The 18,581-nt window shown below is 41.7% G+C and overlaps 1 protein-coding gene across 8 annotated transcripts in view; it reads left to right on the top strand.

Annotated features, from left to right (window-relative positions):
* The window catches only part of TGFBR3 (transforming growth factor beta receptor 3), a 187,383-nt gene extending 169,944 nt beyond the window's left edge, over window positions 1-17,439 (top strand). For 5 of the 8 annotated variants that reach the window (XM_070267306.1, XM_023641670.2, XM_070267304.1 and 2 more), the window contains exons 15-17: window positions 1,957-1,998; window positions 4,828-4,935; window positions 13,991-17,439. In XM_070267306.1, the coding sequence (XP_070123407.1) occupies window positions 1,957-1,998; window positions 4,828-4,935; window positions 13,991-14,109 (269 nt within the window). In that variant the 3' untranslated portion in view covers window positions 14,110-17,439. The remainder of the gene's footprint in view (window positions 1-1,956; window positions 1,999-4,827; window positions 4,936-13,990) is intronic. The other 3 variants (XM_023641671.2, XM_070267308.1, XM_070267309.1) reach the window with 1 other exon arrangement.
* The last annotated feature ends 1,142 nt before the right edge of the window (window positions 17,440-18,581 follow it).

An 18,581-nucleotide genomic window follows, 5' to 3' on the forward strand; every position in this document is an offset into this window, starting at 1 on the left:
GCTTGTTTTGGTCAATTTTTCACAAGTTCTTTTCACTTCACTGTGAATTCCAACATAAGGTGTGTCTTCCATCTTTACCGAATGAAAATGGAGATGAAAAGAGAGGCGCTAAAAACTGATCACTTTTAAACTCTAAAGAGCAGGGGCAGAGTCTGTGCCAGGACTCAGCACACATTTTTTGATAAAGGGCCAGATAGGGAATATCTTCGATTTGTGGCTCCTACAGTCCCTGCCTCAACTAGTCAACGCTGCCGTTGCAGCATGAAAGCAGCCGGAGACAATACGTCCTTGAAGGAGCATGGTTATGTTCAAGTGGAACCATATTTATAGAATAGATTTGAATTTCATATCATTTTCACGTCATAAAATATTACTCTTTTGATTTTTTTTAACCACTTAAAAATATAAAATTGATCCTTAGCTCATGGGCCATACAAAAATAAGTCTTGGGCCCTTATATGCTAGCCCCCGATCCATGCTGTTCTCACCATTGAGGATAGCGAGTAGCTATACGCACGTAGTTGCTTAATCAGTGCTCCCCCAGCTAAGGACAGCACACTCACCATCATTCAGCCTACTAGGCAGAATCTGCAATTCTGCTTCAACCTCTGCCCTGATGCTTTCCAGCTGTGACCTTGGACTAGTCACATGATAGCAGTGTTAGGCTGCTCGTTTGTAAACTAGTGATAAGAATTCTTTTTCTGCCTCCCTCTCAGGGCTGGTGTGAACCTCAGATGAGATCATGGCCATGTAGCACTTTCTGAACACGAAAGCATTACAGAAATGTCGAAGCATACAAGCATTTTCATATGGTCTTATTCCAAGTTTCCTGTGCTGCCTCCATTTTCAAAAAGTACATCAACATTCTAATCACCCTTCACCAAGCTTTTCTGACAGGGCTATCCTATGCTAGGCTGAGCCCTGAGGATATGCAGAGGAGTAAGAACTAGACCCTGCCCTCAGGGCAGAAAAAAAATTAGAGAACTACGATGTGATGTGGCATATGTGTAACCAAAGAGGGATGGAATGAGCGAAGGTGGGAGAGACCAGCCCTGCTGGGGTAGAGACGGGGCGATAGGAGAGTCAGAGAAGGCCTCCCAGTGAAAATGCCAGCAAAGCAGGTCTAGGGGAGGTGGGTACTTCAGGGGGACGGCTTGCAGAGTGTGATGACGTGGAACAGCATGGAGAATTTGGGGAGCTTAAATGACTGTCAGGAGCCCGGATAGGTGAAGGAGCCCATTAGGAAGGAAGGCTGGAGAGAGGAGGTAGGCAGAATTTACTGCATAATGCTAAAGAGTTTGGAATTTTTCCCTATAAAAGAAAAGGAGTCATTGAGCGGTTTAATCAGGACAATAACATAATCAGCTCTAGGCTCTGGAAGATTCACTCTGGGGGCACATAAAGAGGAGAAGATCTTTGGGCCGGGGGCAGTGGTGGAGATGGGAGACCAGTTAGGGAAGCTCTGTAGTAATGCCGATGAGTGGTGAAGAGGAGCTGAGCTGTAGGAGGATAACATTAAGGACAGAAGAATAAAGATGGTTTTACAAAACCTGTGTACGTTAAATTGAAAGAATGTTTGAAAGTGGAATAATACTATGAATACACTGGAGAAACACGGTATGAAAGGTATTGAATCCTTTTGTAGATAAATATAAAGGCAAACACACACACACGAATTGTCAGACTCAGATTCCTTAAGTTTTAAGTATTTGCCTTCAAGTCTTCAAATTGGAGAGCCTATACGATTGATCATTAACAAACTACAGTGCTTAAAATTTCTGAGTAATCCATCCATGTTATGGTTTTGATATCTAAAGAGGATAAGTGCCAGAGCTTTCACAAAGTACGTATCTATTAACAAAGAGAAAAGTGTCAGTCTCTGCTGAGATCTTGGTGACCCTTGCTTCAAACTTGATTTCTCTGTGGAATGCATTGTGATTTATGTTTTTATTTCAGAAACAGGTCCAAGCATTAAGGAACCAAGTCCAATTTCTCCACGTAAGTCTTTATGCAACTATTTCGAAATAAAGCCTCCTGGGCTTATATAAGAATGAGCTGGTTATGGAACATTTGCCAAACTTTGAGTTTTGATAAGGAGACTTCTGCTCTCCTCCCTCCCTGCTTTGTCTTGTACTTTCTTTTTCCTTTCCTCTGTCCTTCCTTCATTCTTCTTTCTTTTTTTCTCTCTACCTTTGCCGTTTTTAAATATGAATGTGTTGACTCATTGACATGTCTTGCCTTAATGGGAAGGTAGTAACTTTCTTCATTTAAGAGAGAAAAGTTAATTATTTGCATACTTATATCATTGTGGTCTGAAAGCGTTAACATACAGCTATGGCAGTGGTTTGCTTTCCGGGTCATCAACAGTATTTACCTGCTCAGAGAAGCAGTGCTAAGGGAACTAGTTGCTGTGTCTTCAAGACAATTTCTAGTCCAAAGGAGCGGGGGAGCAGGGCCTTGTAAGAAAAAAAATAATAATAATGCAAAATGATGCGTTGGAAATTGTCTGGGCTAATTTCATCGCTTTGTTATCCAGAAGAAAACTCTGACCAAGAAATATCTAAGTGTCTTGTGCGTGGTTATAATTGGCATTGAGGCAGAACCTGGGCTTTCTGGCTGTGTACCCAGAGCTCTTCTAGATGATGTTGCCTTGTGAGGAGAAGCTCTGCTTTTTTCTTCCCTAAGACTCTCGGGATTAGTCTCTGTGGCTGACCCCATCACATGCACATAACTGTCAGACTGGAGAGTTCCTTTCTAAAGGACTCTCCTTTATAAACCATTCTGTTAAATGTATTGTTTTAACAATATTGTGAAACAGTATCACGAACCCAAAAAAAGACACATTTGGACACGTTCTCTCATACTTACCTAGTGTGATTTTCATAAATGACATCTCCATCTTTAGAATTTTTTCACTAAAAACTTTTTTTTTTTTTTGAGGAAGATTAGCCCTGAGCTAACATCTGCCGCCAGTCTTCCTCTTTTTGCTGAGGAAGACTGGCCCTGAGCTAACATCCAGGCCCATCTTCCTCTACTTTATATGTGGGACACCTGCCACAGCATGGCTTGTTAAGTGGTGCCATGTCCATACCCGGGTTCTGAACCTGCAAACCCCAGGCCACCAGATCAGAATGTATGCACTTAACCACTGTGCCACCGGGCCAGCCCCCACTAAAAACTTTTAATCATGCCTCACTTTTGCATCTGTGAGCATTAAAAGGCAAGTCATCTTTTAGTATCTGTCCTACGGACTAGATTAAGTTAAATTAGGTTGATGGCTTGGTTTGTCTTAACCTCCAGGGAGTTCTTACTCCTTCTAGGGGATCCCCAGCAGTTTTATAAACTTTGTTTACCCCTTGCCTTTAGCGAGTGAGGTAGTGATAGCCCCATTTTTCAGAAGTTGAGTAACTAAACACACCAAAGGGACCAGAACTTGGGAATTTGGATCCTTCTAGGATCTTCTCCACCATAACATCCTTTTCCTGAGCCATTTCCAGTGCTGGGGCTGCTCAAGAGGCACATCTGCCTCCAACTGGATCTTTCACACTGAAGTGAGTTGAAAGGCAAAGAAATTTAATTGATATAGAGATCAGCTGGAGTCGCTTCTGACTGGGGAGGAACATAGAAACAGTACTGAAATAATGGAGAGATCCTGTACCTTCAATTTATGTTAAAAAACCAGAGACCTTAGAAGTTTTATTCTACTAAAAACCCCTCTCCCTTAGAAACTGATTTTAACTTTTTGTAAGTGATTCAAAGAAGGTAGTTCTCTTAAATGAAAGGAAATGTTCTATTTCTGTGGCCTGGAATTAATTTCAAACATAAAAATCTTTGCCAAATGGAGGAACAATTGGTTCTATTTATATGTTTTGCTGACCAGAAAAGTGACATCACTCCCCACTGAGAAGTATTTCCGTTCCCCTCATGGAAAGATCACGGTTGGAAAAGTGTTAAAAAGTAGGTTGTTTTAAATGACACAATATGTAATGATTAAGATTGAGGATTCAATATGAGGAGATCAGTGAAATGTTATAATCCACAGGAATTGTTTATCCTTATTCTGTGTTTTCTCCTTCTCACCCCCTTTCTTCTTGCTTTCATACTTTTAAATGTTCCTGAAAATATGTTTGTAAAGTATTTGAAGTGTGTTTTCTGTGTAGCATCTCACTGTTGGAAGTGTTCAGTGAATAAGAAGCGAGTCAGATTTTGATAATGGAAGTTCACCTTTTTTTCTAAAGCATCTTTTTTTTTTTTTTAAAGATTTTATTTTTTCCTTTTTCTTGCCAAACCCCCTGGTACACAGTTGTGTATTTTTAGTTGTGGGTCCTTCCAGGTGTGGCATGTGGGACGCCACCTCAGCATGGTTTGACGAGCGGTGCCATGTCCATGCCCAGGATTTGAACCGGCGAAACCCTGGGCCGCAGAAGTGGAGCACGTGAACTTAACCACTTGGCCATAGGGCCAGCCCCTTTTCCTTAACCTCTGAATTTTCGAGCCACTTTAGCATTCAAATAGGAGGTCCTCAGACTGACACAATGAACCACAGACTTAAGGTTTTACCAAGTTTACAAACCTGATTTTTTGGTAAGTTTGTTGCTCAAAATAAATTGCAAACTGAGGATATCTTAGAAATCTGATAATTTCATTTTTCTTTGGGGAAAGAATTTGCAAGCCACAAATACAGTGTATTTTGTTGGAATCCTCATTTCATCCTCACTTCTCTTAGTAAGTGCTCAGCCTTTCTGACAGTGCTTGTGAAACAAAGATAAAATTGCAACATGTGATGCAGACTAACTTAAAGTATGTCTTGGCTTCCCTCCCTTTTAGCAATTTTCCACGGTCTGGACACCCTCACTGTGATGGGCATTGCGTTTGCAGCGTTCGTGATTGGCGCTCTCCTGACGGGGGCCTTGTGGTACATCTATTCTCACACAGGTTAGTGTGACTTTGAATATTAGTTGCTGTACATCCTGTGTGTCTGCCACACAATAGACACTCAGTGTTTCCTTGCAAGGATGAATGGATGAAATAACGAACGAGAGAAAGTTCATTCCCATTATTTCCACATTTACATATTTGGCATAAATTGGGTTTTATGCAAACATATAATTTGCTTTAAGCAGCTTTAGAAAAGGAAGGTTTAAACTATTTATGTTATCGCAATTGAGATATTGGTGAAGTTTAGCTCCTAATAAAGCTATTTTGTGGTTAGGATTTAATTAAAGAAAGTTAATATAGACAAACTGGAAATAGAAACTATTCCCCCAAAGCTTAAGACTTCAGAATAGACATATAAATGGGCATGGAGAGAAGAAGGAAGCCAAGGTTTTGTTACCACATCTGCCAAGGGTGCTGAGCAGTGTCCGCCAGATCCCTAATCAATGACTTAAACCAGAATTTCTTGACCTTTTTTAAACCCATTCCATGTCCTCTTAGATAAACATAAAACTCATGTCTTTCTATAAAGTTATTTAAATTTTCAAAATATATTTTCATGAATTGTAAACAAAAATGGTGAGACAAAGCAGTTTATTTTCGAGGTATGCTCCTCCGCCCGCTAGAACTCGAATGCCCCTTCCTCCAGTCCTGAGGCTGAAACATTCTGGCCTGAACTGAGAACCTCTTCTAAGCCCCATACAGACTGCAGGCCAGGCAAGGGGCGTCTAGAGTGCAGAGGGGAAGGAACAAATGGACTGCCCTTCTGCTGCTGCTTTCTTAGGTTCCTTGCAAATAGGGGAAGGAAAGATGTGCATCTTGAGGCACGTCTAGCGAGCTAGCTTTCTTGTTTCTTCCTGGATTCTTGTTCTTTACACTGTGAACCTAGGTAAACTGTCGTTGGATTGGTCTTCAGAGACCAGTGGCAGGCCCAGGCTTTCTGTTTAGAATTTTCCTAATTCTCCATTGAATCACTGAATGCCATGATCTTGGGCCTTACCCTGGGCCTTCCAAGCTGAGAGGATGACTGCTTGAAAGGGGAGAGAAGCACTGAAGGGCGCTGCGAATCCTTATCAGAATCTTCACTTCAAATACTGCATCCTCTGCCTGAGTTCTTTTAGACAATGGCAGAAGGAGAGGAGTGAACCCTTTGGTGCCCAGCACAGAAAAGTCACAAGATCCAGAGCAAAAGTTTAGGAGAGTTTAGTAGAGGGGCTTTGAGTCCTCAAAGTATTGTCCTAACCTTTGAGTGAAGTATATTTCATGTGAGAGAGAGAAAATAAGACTCTTAAGTATAATAATTCTGAGGATATACAAACATCTGTGAATCAGTTTAGGAACATTCTTCCTCATGAACGGTTTATACAAGTACCAGAAGGGACAGCTTTTAGCAGAGTAGTGTCTTAGAGTAAATAATTTTGTCACAGGAATACTGACGTGTTCAGATCACAGACTTACTGTTCTTTGCAACTTTTCCCCTCTCCTGCGTGGCTGTGAGGTTCTAGGGCTGTTGGCAGCTGATGCTGTACGTTGGGAATGAACTTGAAAGTCCTCCAGGAAGACTCCATGGCCCTGAGGATTTGCTATGGGCTAGTCACCCACAGACACTTAACGTGTGCCTGCTGACCCATGACTTGCCTTGGTCATAGAGCTACACCCTCAAACCCTGAAAGCTAATCTTAGGCCAGGTAGGGCCAGGAAGCCAGGTCCAAGCAGAATAGGGCAGCCAAATGGCACTAGCTGTTGGCACACCCCACCAGACTCCCTCCCATGAGCCCAGACTCCTCTCCCCAGCCAAGCTCACAAACCTGATAAAAGGTCAAGCCTGGTTTTATGGCATATATGACTGCTCATTAAATTCTGAAGTTTGTTGTTACTGCTCCCCTTTCCCCCAAACTGGAGACTTAAGGTGCAGTTTTAAAGTTTTGTTAATACAGAAATAGGTTTGTGAGTAGATTAAAGAAAAGCAAAACCAAAAACTCTTCCTATGATGGTTTCCAGCAAAATAAATTATGCTGACTTGGAAGCTGAAAGGTTTATAGACACTGTCATTTGGGCTCTAAACCTGCTAGTATCGCGTGTGATACAGCTTCAGAATGACTTTTTATTAAAAGCTGTAGCCTCTGGTTCATTTTAAAGACTGCTCATAAGGGATATGAGCATCACACAAGTGTGAAAAAGGCTCACTTCAGGACCCAGTGGGAGTTTCCTGTCCAGAACCCCCTCAGTTTCGTACCTGGGTCAGCTAGCAGCAAGGTTAGATAAAAAGAGAGGATAATAATGCAGAGGCCAGTGGCGAGAGGTGTGTATACAAACACTGACTCAGCCCACTCAGTGTCCACAATACCATAAGCCATGGAACTCAGACCTTATATGGTCTATTTGGGGTTCAGGCGGCATCTGCCTCTATGTCAGAAAGAATCCTTAATTTGGACAACTTCCCTTTGATAATGCTTTCTATTCCTTCTGCAGTACAGAACACAAAACCAAGTCACATGTTTGGATTGTGGATATCTACTTACATACCTGGAATGTGTGTTAGTCTAAAAAAGCTGGGTTCTCACTTTATCACATGACAGCTTTGGACACAATAAGAGAGACTCCTTAGCGCTATATTAACTCTGTTTGGAAAACTCCATTCCTAAGACATACATTCCCCACTAAGATGGCACAGAGAAGAGGGCCACTCGGGGTGGAAATGGTGCTGGAATGGAACTATAGAATCTTCACTCTCCTGGAAGCCTAGCTTAGTTCAGGGGTCCTTAACCTCTAGTCTATGAAGGTCCCAAAAGTCATATGCAAAATTTTATCTGTTGTATTTTTTGAGGAGAGGGGCAAAAGCATTTTTATTTTTTAGTAAAACTTGAGCTTTATCACAGTAGTACATGCATGTAGTTTAAAGGCTGAAATAGTTCTACAAGACTTGATATGAAAAACATGAGCCCTCTCCTGCCCCACCTCCCTTTCCTTGCTCCTCTGAGCACCATTTTTGACTCTTAGCGGATTCTCTTGGACATTAATCCATATCTCTAAATAACGTGAGTAAATTGCTAATTCTTGACTTATCAGCTTTAGGCTTTTTCTGTCCCCCTCCTACTACAGACAATAAAAATTTAGTTCTCTTTCACCTCTGTGCCCCAGTTATATGTTCAAGCCCTTCTTGTCCCCCTGTGGCCACCATCCTCCTAATAGAATTATGCTGAAATTTTGGTTAGATCAGTATTTACTGTTTACATTATTCTGACTACCTAAATGCTAATCACATATTACTGTTTTTCCTCACCGTTCTGGGGATTCCCTGCACTTCTGAGTTGTGGATGTCCTGTGTCATATATCCCATGTCTTCCTCCTTCGTGGTTTAAAGGGGACCTAAGAGATAAATGTTTTTCACACCTTGCATGTCTGAAAACATTGTCATGTCATACAAACACTTGGTAGATAGTTTGGCAAGGTATAGAATTTTAGATTATAAATAATTTTCCTCCAGAATTTTGAAAGCACTCCTCATTGACTTTTAGTTCTGAAGGTTGCTTTTGGGAAATTCAAAGCCAGTCAGATTCCTCACCTGTTTTTTTTCTTTCTGGAAGAAATTTTATGGTGATTCTCCTTGATCTAAGTGTATTTTCACACATTATGCTGGCCGTTAATCAAGCCCTTTCAGTCTAGAGACTCATGTCCTTCAACATTGAGTTTTTTTTGCAATTAAACAGACTTTCCTGTTTCCTTCCTGGAGGGTGTAGGTCTCGCTGCCAACCTTCTGGGGGTCCCAACATTCAACATGTAGACACTCACTTAATCCTCCTCTTTCAGTGGTTCTCTACTCTCAGCTGTGCCTGGTGTTGGTCATTCCCAGAACCCTCAGTTTCATCCTCTTTAGAGAGTAAACTTCCTGTCTTCCTCCCGGATGAGGAAGGGCAGGGTCCCAGCCCTGTGGAGTAAAGAAGGGGATTTAGAGAAATCTTATTGCTTCTTATACAGCAGTGCAGCCAACTGCTTATTGCCCCATGTTCATCCTCTCTTCTAGGGGTACCCGATGCCACCATTTTCCTGGGTTGGTTCTGTGTTATAACTTGGTTGTTTGTCAGCGTTTCCTACTGTTGGCTTAGGTTCTGGCTCTCTTAAATCTGCTAAGTCAGTTACTACTCACCCATTCCTCTCCAGCTTCCAATATTTTATTACTATTGTCTCCACTCTGGCTTGCTTTCCTCTTGTAGGTTTATGCCTTGTAAAAATCTGTAAATTGTCATTTTGGTAAGATTTTTCCCCTTGGCCTGTGAGTTGATTGCATCAATGCATGTCTCGATTTCTTGATATCCTAACTAATGATTTTGCAAGCTCACTCCTGTAGTGAGTGAACTAGAATATCTTTAGAGAAGTTTTCAATCACTTTTTATCAATTTCAAGAGTTATCCCTCCCCATTTCCAAGCGAAAAGACCTTCTTATTACAGGGAAAACTGTGCAGGAGGGGAGGGTTAGATGCTATATTTTACTCTGTGGCCCATGAACAGGATGCACTCAAAGTCTGATGATAGTAAGAGAAGGCAGAGGGAGGCCACCCTCCCTGTGTATCTCTACAATGCTTAGGTGTGGGCTATCATCAGAAATTGGACTTGAAGCTCTAGTTTGTTCAAGTACTAGTCTTGTTACCCAAGATAGATATATTAACCGTGTTTCCCTTTAGGGAACACAGAAATGATCTCTACGTCACAGGGTTATTGGAGGCAAGAGTTCTTAAACAAGAAATGCATGTGAAAAGCTTTCTAAACTCCAGAGTCCTACAAAAATGTAAGATATTTAAGGGTGCTCAGATGTGTAGGCAGAAAAATATCAAAGAGTGGAAGGAACATTGTGTTTCACAGAGCAAAATAAAATGCTGAAGTCTTGAATGAGCTGTGCCTGTCCCCATCCCTCGGGCTTCTGTGCGACAATTCTCAGTTGAACACACCGTGTGTTCTTAAAGCAGAAGTCAAGCACATACCCAGGTCCACCTGAGTCAGGTAAGAGCTTTTGATTAGGAGCATCTCTGGAGGCTTCATGTGTTGTTAGAGGTCTGAAGTTTCTTCAAGTCCCAAGTATAGTCCAGGTGAAGAGAAAAATAGCAAGAAGATGGGCTAAGGTGTGACAAGAGTCCCATGGATCAGAAAAACGCAGCTAGAGCAGATGGGGAACTTGGTGTGACTGTAAAGAAGGCAGGATCCACTCATTCAGCCAAGTGCTCGGGTTAAGTGAGAGTCAGATGCCCACGGAAAACCAAAGTGCAGGTACAAGCAGGTTAGACCCCCTTCAGGAAGGTGGGAAGAAAGTGGTAGGCAGGACATTTTGAGGGATTTTAATTCCTGCCTTGGAACATTTCTCCCTTTCCCCGTAACTTATAACAACATCTAAGCCAACTCTCTTGCAAAGTTTTGACCGCAAAAGGGAAGTCTTAGCTCACAGAGTGGGGAGGGACAATTTTTGAAAATGACAAATAGTGATTGAAAACTTCCCTAAACTAATGATAGTTCACTTTGCTAACAGGAGTGAGCTTGTGAAATAATTACAATTAGGATATCAAGAGAATGAGACATTAATTGGTACAAAATTGCAACCAATGCCTAACGAAAATATCCTTGTTTTTTTCCAGCCTTAAGTAATATTAAATCTAAATCACCCCCAGGCATATGGTTTTCAATCCAATGCTTAAATATCTCCCGCCAAAGAGATTCTGTAAATTCCCCCTATAACTAACCAATCTTCATAATCAGCAAGTTCTTTTCTGTGTGACCTAAATCCCTGTTGCTGCCATTTAAACTCATTTCCTCATGTTCTGCCCTCAAGGGAAATAAAGGACAGCTGTTTGCTCGACTTTGCAATAATCCCCTATTGGCAATATTTGCAAACAGTCTTCTTTTTGCTAAATATTCAAGATTCCTCTCACCTTTCTTTAGCATTTTTCTGTTGCTGTTTCTCCATAGAGCCTCTCCATGTCACTCCTTTCTTTGATAAAATTTCTTCCCCAGGACATGCCATTCTGAGAGACTTACAGATAAGAATACAGTTGTAAAGCAGACCGCCAGAGAGGTGGCAGGGAATCAGATCTGGACAACTCCATGCCCAGCTAAAGTAATAAAAGAGATTATCCCTTAAAAAATATATTTTTCTGTTTTCTAAAACCGTCTCATGAGTATCTCATGTTCCAAATGCCTCTTTCTCCTGCTCACTCTCTCTCCTCCCCAAATCTCTCTTCCCTGATGTAGTTTTGAGATTTTAGGAGCAAAGCATGAAGACTGAACATATTTCTTCTGATGGCCCAATGTGATGTTTCTAAGCAGGGAACCTTCCTGGAGCTCCGTACATTCGCTAAGGGGCCTGCTCTGCTTAGCCCTGAGGTCTTCCCTGTCCATCTTCTCCAGAAGTAGGCTGATTGTACTCATCACTCAAGAGACATTTTAGAGAAAGTCAGTGCTCCAAGACATCAGAGGTCACTGTGATAGAGAGCAGAAAACCAAGGGGGCCATCTTGGAAGACCCAGGGGACTCTGTTGGCTTTTTAAGCAGACACATCTGCACATTAAACTTTCTTTGTCATGGTGAATTTTTCTGCAGTGCCACTTCCATCTGACAAAGGAAAACTTTCTCTTAATTTCTCAAAAGAGAAAAGTTTTTAACCACCTGGTTATATTGAGAAATCTCATATTTACTTGTGAAAATAGCCACAGAGGTAGAAGGGATAGTCTAAAGAAGATACTTTCAACATTTCTGAGCAGATTCTCAAACAAATATTCTCCTTGGCACGTTATTGGCTTAAAGTCAATAGATGATTGGGTTAAGTGGACTTGTCCACCTTGGTGAAATGACTCCTGCAGTCTCGAGTACAGGGGGCTTCTTTGTTTTGTTTTGCTCGGGGTTTCATTTTGGACAGTGTTTTCCATTAGCAGCACAAGAGTTTCCAAAACTCTGGAAGTTGAAAGACGTTTCTAATAAGCACTGATTAAAATAAACTGACATGGCAGCAGATAATATTTGGCAAATAGACATCGGAAAGCAAATACTCCGACTTCCTGGGCAGGGAGTGGTACTGGCACTTTTCTTGAACGTGAATAACCGAGTGCATGTCAAATTCTGGGTGAGACAGACTTGTCCACTGTCAGTAGATGAGGCACGGCCATCTTGCGTGAGCTGCCGTTACGCTGAACAAATGAAGCCCAGGTGAGCCAAAAAGGGGAGATGGAGTGTTGACTTAGCTCCTGCTTTTCTGATGTATCCTTTATTTAAGTAGGGAAAAGGCATTTTTAAAATATGCTTCACGTACAGCCACGTTAGTCCTTCTGATTGATAACATGAGGATCCAGCTGGGTGTGGACCAACATGTGGGTTGTAAGGGGGCTGAATTTTTATTCAGGTCTCTTGAGGTTTTTGGTTTTTGGAGGCTTTTTTTGTGGCCATCAGAATAGCTAAGAGATTTGATTTCCTTCTAGAAATGAAGCTCCCGCTCTGGGGAAAGTGAATTTCTGGCGGAAAGTCATTGTCATTGAGGCAAACTTCCCCACCTTTAATTACATACACACATGAAGGGTAGAGGGCAATGTTGGGAAGGGTCCAAAATAGATTGCCAAAAAAAGAAGAGTGAAAATACAGTGTGTCTGTGCCTCTGAGGAATATTGACCCCCGTCCCCTCTTTATGCCACCAATCCCAGAAAAAAGATAATCAGAGGAAATACAGCAAGGGCCAAATATGCAACAAGCATAATATAAACGCCCTGAGGTTGACGCAAAAATGTGTGTTGTAGCTGCATGGCTTGCAAAATGGGTGACTGAGAACACTGTAACCAGACCCAGGGGCAGGGGCCGGGGCTACGTTTTGCAGAACTGCTTTTTTGGCAGAGGCTTTTGAGGGGCCCCAGAAAGGGAATGGAAGTAACGGGCTAAGTTCCTGTTCTTGGAGGGCAGAGCTCGCTTGCTCGGGTGTTTTGTTTTAATGAAGCTGCTGGAGGGTTGCTTATCTTGGGCTGATAGCTGTGTATTTCAGCATGACAGGAAAGAGGAGGCTCGTTCATAAACAGACCTGGCCCTCTAGGGCCTCCCACATTGGAGGGGGGCACCGCTGACCAGACCTTTATGAAGTTTATGCTCTGACTTTTCAAAGAAAATGCAGTGTTGTCATTGAGAGCCTTGATCACTTTTCCCTACCTAGAGCCATTTTTTGAGGGCCGCCCTGAGGCCAGTTTCGCTGAAGAAAAGACAGCTCCAGAGCCTTTCGCAGTGCTAAATGCAAACCATGTGTGTGACCCAAGCTTTCCTCGCTCGCCAGAGCACTGCACATTTGGCACGAGGAGTGAGTTTAGCTAAAATGCAGTGGGGTGTGTAATGAAAAGCGGGAGGCTTAGTGCGTTAGGAGATGTGCTGCACCCCACAGTGAACCTCAGGGTGGAGGGGGTGTTCCCTGGCAACCACAGTCCCCCTGTGCAAACAGCTAAACCCCTTCCCCAAAAGGTTTTTCTGAGAGCAGGCTCCTCCCACCTCCATTTCTCAGGTAAGTTGTGTGCTTGGGGCACGTGGTTCTCTCTGTTGTAGCTACGGTGAAATATAGGCTTCACCACCCCCATTTTGAACAAGTGCCTTCATAAAAAGGCCCCCATACTGCCTAGGTTCTCTTATATTACGGTTTAAAGGTCTCACCTTCCAAACAACATCTTTATGAGAGGAGCTGGACAGTGTTTCCTGAATACAGGTGCTGGTCAGCTGCATCACACAGTACAGATGCTGGTGGTTTCTTCAAAGGTTGTAGACACTGAAGCCCTGGGGATACTTGTCAACTGTCAGGAATCTTAGCCACTACAACTGCCTGTCGGTCAGCTTGAAAGCAGTTCTTTTTTTCCCCATGCAAGAGGCTTTAAAAACAAAAAACACCAGCAAATAAAACAACCTTATGGCATGAGGCCTTCTGGTCTAGTTGCTTCTGCCCATCGTTGAGAAGAACATCAATCAGATAAGATGGCAGAGGAGGAAATGGTCTTTTCAAGAATGCACACACTAACATGCATCTTTCTTTGCGCTTTTTCTTTATTACCCACAGGGGAGACTGCAGGAAGGCAGCAAGTCCCCACCTCCCCGCCAGCCTCGGAAAACAGCAGTGCAGCCCACAGCATTGGCAGCACACAGAGCACGCCCTGCTCCAGCAGCAGCACAGCCTAGCCCGGCCCAGCCACTGCCAAGGGCAGGGCCTGACGGCTCGCGGCTGACACCAGGCTGACACCACGTGTCCAGACTCCAGACTCGGAAGGCTTGATTGTGGTTCCTTTGTAAAGAGAGAGTGAATTTCAATGTAAAGATCACCTATTGTATTCACCCCCACACCCAGGGTTAATATAAATGTGACCCCTGGACTTCTGTAACACACTAGGATTCATGTGAGAAAGCTAAGATGGTGGCCTTCTCCACCAGCCCCTCCCAGGCTTGGGGGTTTTCAATGTGAAACACATGCCAGTTTTTAAAATGCTGCTTTGTCCAGGTAAGAACATTCATAATTTGGGGCCCTCAGTTTTACCCAGACTCAAGGAGTTAGTAACGGAGAACAGCCAGATAGTAGAACCAGTAAGGAAATGTGGCCAAAGATTCTTTCATAACTGAACCAAGAAGTGAAACAAAAGAAACGCTTCAAGACTTTCTAAGTGGGTTCCTCCATGTCTGATTTGCACCTTCTGGATGCACACTTCTCACCTTGCTGCCACAGCCTGTGGGGGCCGATGTGTCAGCTTGATGGGTGCTGGCCTCAGGGACTGCATCCTGACACACATCAAGGCAACATTCCTTTCTTGTGCCCTGGGCCAAAACCAATGCTGATTACCTTATCAGCTTCTTCCTTCTCCCCACACTTGCACACTGACTGCAAAAATGTCTTAATGCAAATTTTGTATTTCTTTGTAGGCGTATAGAAATTGAAAATGGTCAAAATCTGGGACTGCAGATTTGTGCCCATTTATGACATCATATTCTGATAAATTAATATTAAACTGGGGCAAAATTGAGTTGTAAAGTTGAGGAGGAATTTGAACGGTGATTACCAGTACAAGTATATAATATGTCATCTGGCACATTCATTTTCTCTGTTGAACAAGAGAAAATTCATTCCCCTTTTAATAATGTCCTGTGCCTTCAGAGTTGGAACTTATTCTTAAATATATTTGGGAGAATTAGTGTTTCCACTGAAAACATATCAGCCTTTTTAATAGTTCCTTTTGTAAAAACCAAGCTCTTATAAGATGCAAATGCATGGCAGATCCTGTTGGATTTATTGGTTGTCTTAACAGTATCACCAATTCTGCCAAGAAAGTGCTGAGATAGGGAAAAGGGCACTCATGATTGCTTTAGTTCTCTTGCCTTAAATATATCCCAACTCAAAAAGGATTTGAGGTGAATTTCATTAAAATGGAATAATATGATGCCACTCTGCAGCTAAAATAAGCTCAACTGATACCTCTATGTTAAAGAAGAATGCCAGAGGGAAATCTGTGTGCCAAATCATTCACTACTGAGGACAGCTTCATTGCAAATAAATAATTACTCGTTTTCCAGAATTCCCCCCAAACGACTTAGAATTCTACGGATAGCATAGGCTAGATTCTACCCCAAAATATTCATAAGCAAATCTTACTGCCCTTAACATAAGGAAGTCATGCCTGGTTCTCTGTGAATAGAACCTCAAGTAGGAAATGGTGATGACACCCAAGATCTGAGGGCCGTGTCAACCAGGGACACAAATAGGGGGCAACTGATGATCATTGTTATCTAATCATAGAGTAATAATACTCTGATTGATTATATAGGTATAGACATTCAATCAGGATAAATTTTAACCAAAACAGATTGCTTGAGAGCTAAGATCTCCAGGCTATCTACATTGATAATTTTCCACATACAAATGAAGATAGGAGATTACAGAATTTTTTTCCTTCAGTTAACTTTTTTTAACATAAAGGTATCAGAGTGGAGGACCTAGATTACGCTACCTGTGTTTGAAAATAATGCGCTTTGCCTAACCTTCAGCAGAATGTATTGTATTAGCATATTCTATGTATAAAAATGTTTAAAGATGTCTTCAAAGAAGACTAGAGTCTTTAAGTCACTTATAGCTATATTTTACTACAAAAATTTGTGTATAAGATATATTTAAGTGTTTTAGATAAATTTAAGTTACTCCATATGAAATGTTTAATTTCAGTTACTGTGAATTCTTTTGATCAGTTCTTTGCTTTAAAAAAAAAACCCTTTACATCCTGCTAAAAAGAAAATTAGCTATTAAGAGATATTAAAAGATCGAATTCATAGATGGACAGGGTTACAACCTTTTGTAATATATTTAAATGTATATTTTCGAGAGAGATGCTACATTACCAATGATTTTATAAATAATTTAAAGTTAATTTACAAATTTATAGATGCAAACCAAAAGATTTTAAAAGAGAAGAAAAAAGTCAACCTTTATTTGTTTGGGTCTTATTGTCAGAAGTATTATTCGAGTCAAGAAATCCATGTTGACGTAACCTGATCCCATGTTAATTGGAGAGTGAATGTCATTAAGTATTTCTGAAATGTTTCTGAAAAATGAACATTTAAAGAAAAAAGTCTCCTTAGCTTCTTCTTACAGCATTTCCAGTTGCTTCATACTTCACAGTTTTAATACAAAGTACAAGCTCTACTTTATAACACGTTCTCCAAGTTTTTAAAACTACTATTATATTCCAGATAAACTCTTCTATCCGCAGAGTCTTTTGTTACTTCTGCAGGCTACACCCTTAATTTGCAGAGGCCGTTTTATTTTGTTGTTTGATGCTAAAGCCGTTGTTGAAATGCTCTGAACTCCAAGGCCGATTGTGGAAGATCCTATAGCTTTTTCGCTCTGTGTGCTGTTTACCAGCTGTTACTCTATTTTGAAAGTCAGAGATTCCTCCTGTCTAAGCTGTTTCTATAGCATTTTCTAAACAAACAAAAAAAAATGGTCTTTTCCTTGTCTGTAATGAGATTGTAAACCCATTTCCTTCGTGTGCTCTGTTGTGGGCATGAGTGTGAGCGTGTGTGGTGGCGCGCACACGCGTGCCAGCGTTTTTGTACTATAACTACCTCATGGTTTGCGTGCTGGTTGTACTGCTGGTTGTGTTAACAGAGCACATTTTGTTGGGTGAATTGTGTGTGTGATTTTTTTTCTGTTTGTTTTAGCTGGGGGTTGTTCATGAAACTGACAGATGTTTTTCTGAAAAGGACTATTATCAGTTTCCAAATACAGTACTTCTCTCTTCTGGTTTTTCCTGAATGAGCCTGATTTTGTTGCTGTTTTTCATCATCTACGAGGGTAAAAAGAGTACCCTTAAAATCCCTGTGGCCAGTTTGAACACCCTTGTTGGATTCTTTTCTCTGTTCAATGTGTCGGCAATTTTGTGAACATGCTTAGATGTATGGTTTTGATATCCACAGTTTTAAGTCCTTTATCTGTGCATAATAAAAAGATATATATCAGTTATTAATATATATCTTGTTTGGTCATCATTAAATTCTACCCTTAAGTGATATAACCCTTTTTCATTGTGACTTTCTCCTAAATGTATCATCTGCTACAACTGTGTGGAGGAGGAGGAGGGTGGAGGAAGGCCAAGAGAATGCTCCAGGTTCACTAGACCAGCGGGATGGGGTGGACAGACCAGAGGAGAGCACAGCAGAGCTGTCACTCTTCTCAGAAAAATGTGGCAGGAGACCCGGAAGTGGGTGGTAGGAGACCTGGAAGTGGGTGGCAGCCCTGGAATCCATTTCTAGGCTCTCTCTCAATCTCCTAGAGGCAAGGAAAGAGAAATAATATGTATTTTGGCTCTACTATTTTCATCCCCTCCAAATAGCCCAGTGCTGCTTCCAGCTTTCTCTATCAGTATGGCACCGCCATCTTCCAGTTGCCCAAGCCAGAAACCTGCGAATCAACTTGACTCCTCTTTGGCTCCCACACCCCCAAATTAGTTAATCCAAGTTTATGCTATCTTTGGAATATTTCTCCAAACCACTGACATATTTCCACTCCTACTGCTGTTACCCAGAATCCAAGGCCCATTATCTCTTGAGCTGAATTACTACAACAGTCTTAAGTAGTATGCTGACTTCTCAGTTTGCTCCTCTCTAATTCTTTCTCCACCATGCAGCCAAAGGAATCCTAAAGACTCAAATCCTGTGACTTCCCAACTTAAAGCCTTTAAGTAATTCCCCCATTAGCATTCACGATAAAGTTCAACCTCCTAAGCATGGTTTTAAGAGAATAATCTGCCTACCTTCCCAGCTACTTCTCTCTCCTCTCTAGACCTCAAACTGTATGTGGCATGCCCCCCCAACACAGACACAAATTTATATTATGAAAACAATAGTTTTCTTTTACTATCAAAGATTAAATTATAACATTAAATGTTTTTACAAACTGCACACTCATATCCCTACCTTCTCTTCCACTTCTGACAATTAGTGATTTTAATGATTGAAACCATACCTAAGAATATGTCAAGGCCAGCAGCCCACCCCTCACACCTCACACATAGGTGCTGACACAGCAGGAGCAGTGTGAGGGGCTTAAGCAGCATCTCACTATCAAGGGTGGAGTCCTCCTTACAGATGAGAGTCCAGCCATTTGTCAGTAC

The sequence above is a fragment of the Equus caballus genome, chromosome 5 (assembly GCF_041296265.1).
Source record: "Equus caballus isolate H_3958 breed thoroughbred chromosome 5, TB-T2T, whole genome shotgun sequence".
In the NCBI taxonomy this organism is placed as follows: Eukaryota; Metazoa; Chordata; class Mammalia; order Perissodactyla; family Equidae; genus Equus; species Equus caballus.